The sequence below is a fragment of the Echinops telfairi genome, unplaced genomic scaffold (assembly GCF_000313985.2).
Source record: "Echinops telfairi isolate 266 unplaced genomic scaffold, ASM31398v2 ScPeMD7_3;HRSCAF=10, whole genome shotgun sequence".
Classification (NCBI taxonomy): Eukaryota; Metazoa; Chordata; class Mammalia; order Afrosoricida; family Tenrecidae; genus Echinops; species Echinops telfairi.
The window spans coordinates 27,343,117-27,346,208 of record NW_022103899.1 but is presented as its reverse complement, the minus strand read 5'-3'; the positions used below and the strand labels follow the sequence as shown (position 1 = coordinate 27,346,208).

The window sequence follows — 3,092 nt, the reverse complement described above, 5'->3', positions numbered from 1 at the left end:
GCATAAAGGTTATCTGCAGTAAAGAATAGTGAGAATCCCTAGACCTTATTTTAAAAGAAGAAGAAGAAAGATAGGTGCTATTTTTTTTTTTTTTTAGCTAGAGGTGGCAAGCATCTTCCATCCAGCATATGCTTTTGAGATTTGTCCATGTTGGGGTGTCACTGGAATCACACCTCAGTCATAGACATTCTGGTAGTAGGCTGTTGTTATTAATGAACATGCTGATTTCTAAAGTCTCCTGATGTGTTCTTTGTTTTAGGTCATGATTGCCCAGGGTATGATAATCACTTGAGGATGCTCCCTGCTGCAGATATCATTTGACTCATCAGAAAACTGTTTTTAAAAGAGAAAATCCATATCACCAGATCCATTTCTTTATTGAATGGCTTGATGGATTTCCTGTACTTGGATCTATGCCAAAGCTGCCCTTCTCAACCAAAGCAAGAAAGAAATCTGCATGAATCAGTCCCAGAATGCCATTTCTACATCACCAATAGGTGAAGAAAACCTCATGAATATCAATCACAGAGACTCAGAGAGCATCACTGGTGAGTCTAGATTAAGAAAGGGTCGAGTGCTAGAGAAATCTGAGTCCAGTGTATAAGACCTGCGTGATGAACCTGAGACCTCCCATTCTAGCATGATCGCCCCAGAGACAGAATGAATTAGTAACTCCATTCGCTTTCACCCATGACATTTCAGTTTGTGTTGTCTGCTGTTCCTTGTCTATGTCTGACTCGGCTGTATTGCATAAGCCCCTAGTGAGAAGGAACAATGTCATATTCATATTTAGCTTTTTAATCTCCACAGGGTAAGGACAGAATTACTTGTGTTTATATAACTTGCAAGCATCTGACACTACCTGTCACATAAGACACTCCCAAGGCTTAACAGGGTATACACACTTAGTTGGTGGTTATTGTGAGGTGCCGATTTCAGCTCAAGTGACTCTTATATGACACCGTACAGCTGCCTTTCCTAGGAGCCCTGGTGGTTTCGTGGTTATGCATTGGGTTGCTAATCACAAGGTCATCAGTTTGAAACCACCGTGGGTTCGGCAGGAGAAAGAGGAGAGTGTCTATGCCTATAAAGAGTAATCGTTTCCAATACCTATAGAAAGTTCGACCCTGTCCTATTAGGGTCACTATGAGTCAGAATCAACTTGATAGCAGTGAGTTGGTTAAAGTTTGGAATCTTTCCGGAAGCAGTTAACCCTGTATTTTCTTTCATGGAACAGCACAGTGATTCGAAATGCTAACTTTTTGGTTAGCATCTCAGCACTGCATGGCCACTGGGTTTATTATAGACATAGGTATGGGCCCATGACCTTTTATCCACAAGACAAAAATTTCTGAATACTCATTCATCCATAAAACCTGACAGGCGGGACATATCTCAAGGGGTTCCCCTTCCTCCCATTTACTTGGACAGTCTTGCTTGTTGAGGAGGAATTAGTGTATTTAGATATGGGGTGCTGCCATGAAAACAACACTTGGACAACATCAGTAAATGCACAGTGCTATAAATTCTAAAGCTTGAAACCCCATCTAACCCCATATTGTTTTTGTTATTGCTGCTGTTTTCATTTAGAATCAGCTTTATTGAATAAAATATATACGCTTTAAGTGTGCAGTTTAAGTTAGGAGAATTATAACCCCCTTAAAATCAAGGTAGAGCACATTTTTGCCTCCATCTCTGGCTCCAACTGTCAGTCTGCTTTCTTTCATCATAGAAGTTCATATGAATTGAATCTGTGTTTCTGCAATGCAAAATGTTTGAGATTGAAAATACACTGTAACATGAATAAGTAGTTCGTTCATTTTTATTGTTGTTGCAACTTGTCAACTTTGCTCTTGTGGCAGGAAAGTAACCATAGACAGACAATACACAAAAGAATGAAATTCTCTGATGACTAATGATGTTGAGTCATATTTTAGTTGTCTATTTAAATTGTTTGCCTATTTTTAGGTAGGTATTTATTATCTTATGAGGGTTCTTTTTATTGTCTAAATGTTAAGTCCCTGGTCAGATAAATGAATTTGTGAAAGTCTTCTTCCAGACTGGCGTGACTTTTCATTTCTTAATTGTGTGTTTTGAAGAGAAGTTTTAGATTTCATGGAGAATATGGTTGAGCCGTTTCTGCTTTTACTATTCATATTGTATGTGTATTCTTTCAAAGAAATCCTTGCAAACTTCAAAATCAAGAGTCTTCTCCATTTTTTAAGTTGTAAAGATTTTGACTTGATATTTAGGTAAGGCCCATTTTATACTTAATTTTGAATATGGAATAAAATTAGATCCTGAGTTTTTGTGTTGTTTATTTCAATCGAACATTGTTTCTCCACCTTTTGTTGAAAACACCATCTTATCCCCCTTTTGAATTTTCTTGTTAGTTTCATTAAAAATCGCTTGTGAGTATATGTGATTATTAACTCCATTAACTGTTTTAGTAACATTTCTTGTAGATCCCTTAGCATTTTTTACATATACCTAATTCACCAATTCTACACCAGCGCTTCCTCCCGTGATGCTCTATTTCTCTGTTAGGTTTAATAATCTGTTGCAGTAGCCACACAGAACTCACAGACAAATTTCACAATTAAGGGGGTGTATTAGGGGAGTTAACAGGTTTCCATGAACTAGGATCAGAAGACATTAAAAGGAATATAGTCGGGTCCACAGCAGAGCTGCTGCATAGCTAGCAGCCAAGTCTTTCTGGTCCTCAGCCTCTTAGCCTCTGGTCTCCGTCAGCTAAGTAAACCTGTCCACTGCTCTGCCTCCTGGTTTCATAGTCTCTCTATTGCTCCCCTGCTCAGTGCCATGGTCTCCTAGCCTCAGCTTTGGTCTTGGTGTGGCATAGCATTGCTTGTCTCAAGATGGCACAGCATTAGTTGTCTCAAGGTGGCATAGCATTAGTTGTCTCAAGGTGACGTAGCATTACTTGTCTCAGGGTGACATAGCATTACTTGTCTCAAGGTGGCATAGCATTACTTGTCTCAAGGTGGCATAGCATTACTTGTCTCAAGGTGGCATAGCATTAGTTGTCTCAAGGTGGCATAGCATTAGTTGTCTCAAGGTGACGTAGCATTACT

At 39.1% G+C, this 3,092-nt stretch overlaps 1 protein-coding gene across 2 annotated transcripts in view; it reads left to right on the top strand.

Annotated features, from left to right (window-relative positions):
- TRAK2 (trafficking kinesin protein 2) overlaps nt 1-3,092 on the top strand; it is a 63,585-nt gene that overhangs the window by 25,596 nt on the left and 34,897 nt on the right. For both annotated transcript variants that reach the window (XM_045294612.1, XM_045294608.1), the window contains exon 2: nt 260-548. In XM_045294612.1, coding sequence (XP_045150547.1) covers nt 458-548 — 91 coding nt within the window. In that variant the 5' untranslated portion in view covers nt 260-457. The remainder of the gene's footprint in view (nt 1-259; nt 549-3,092) is intronic.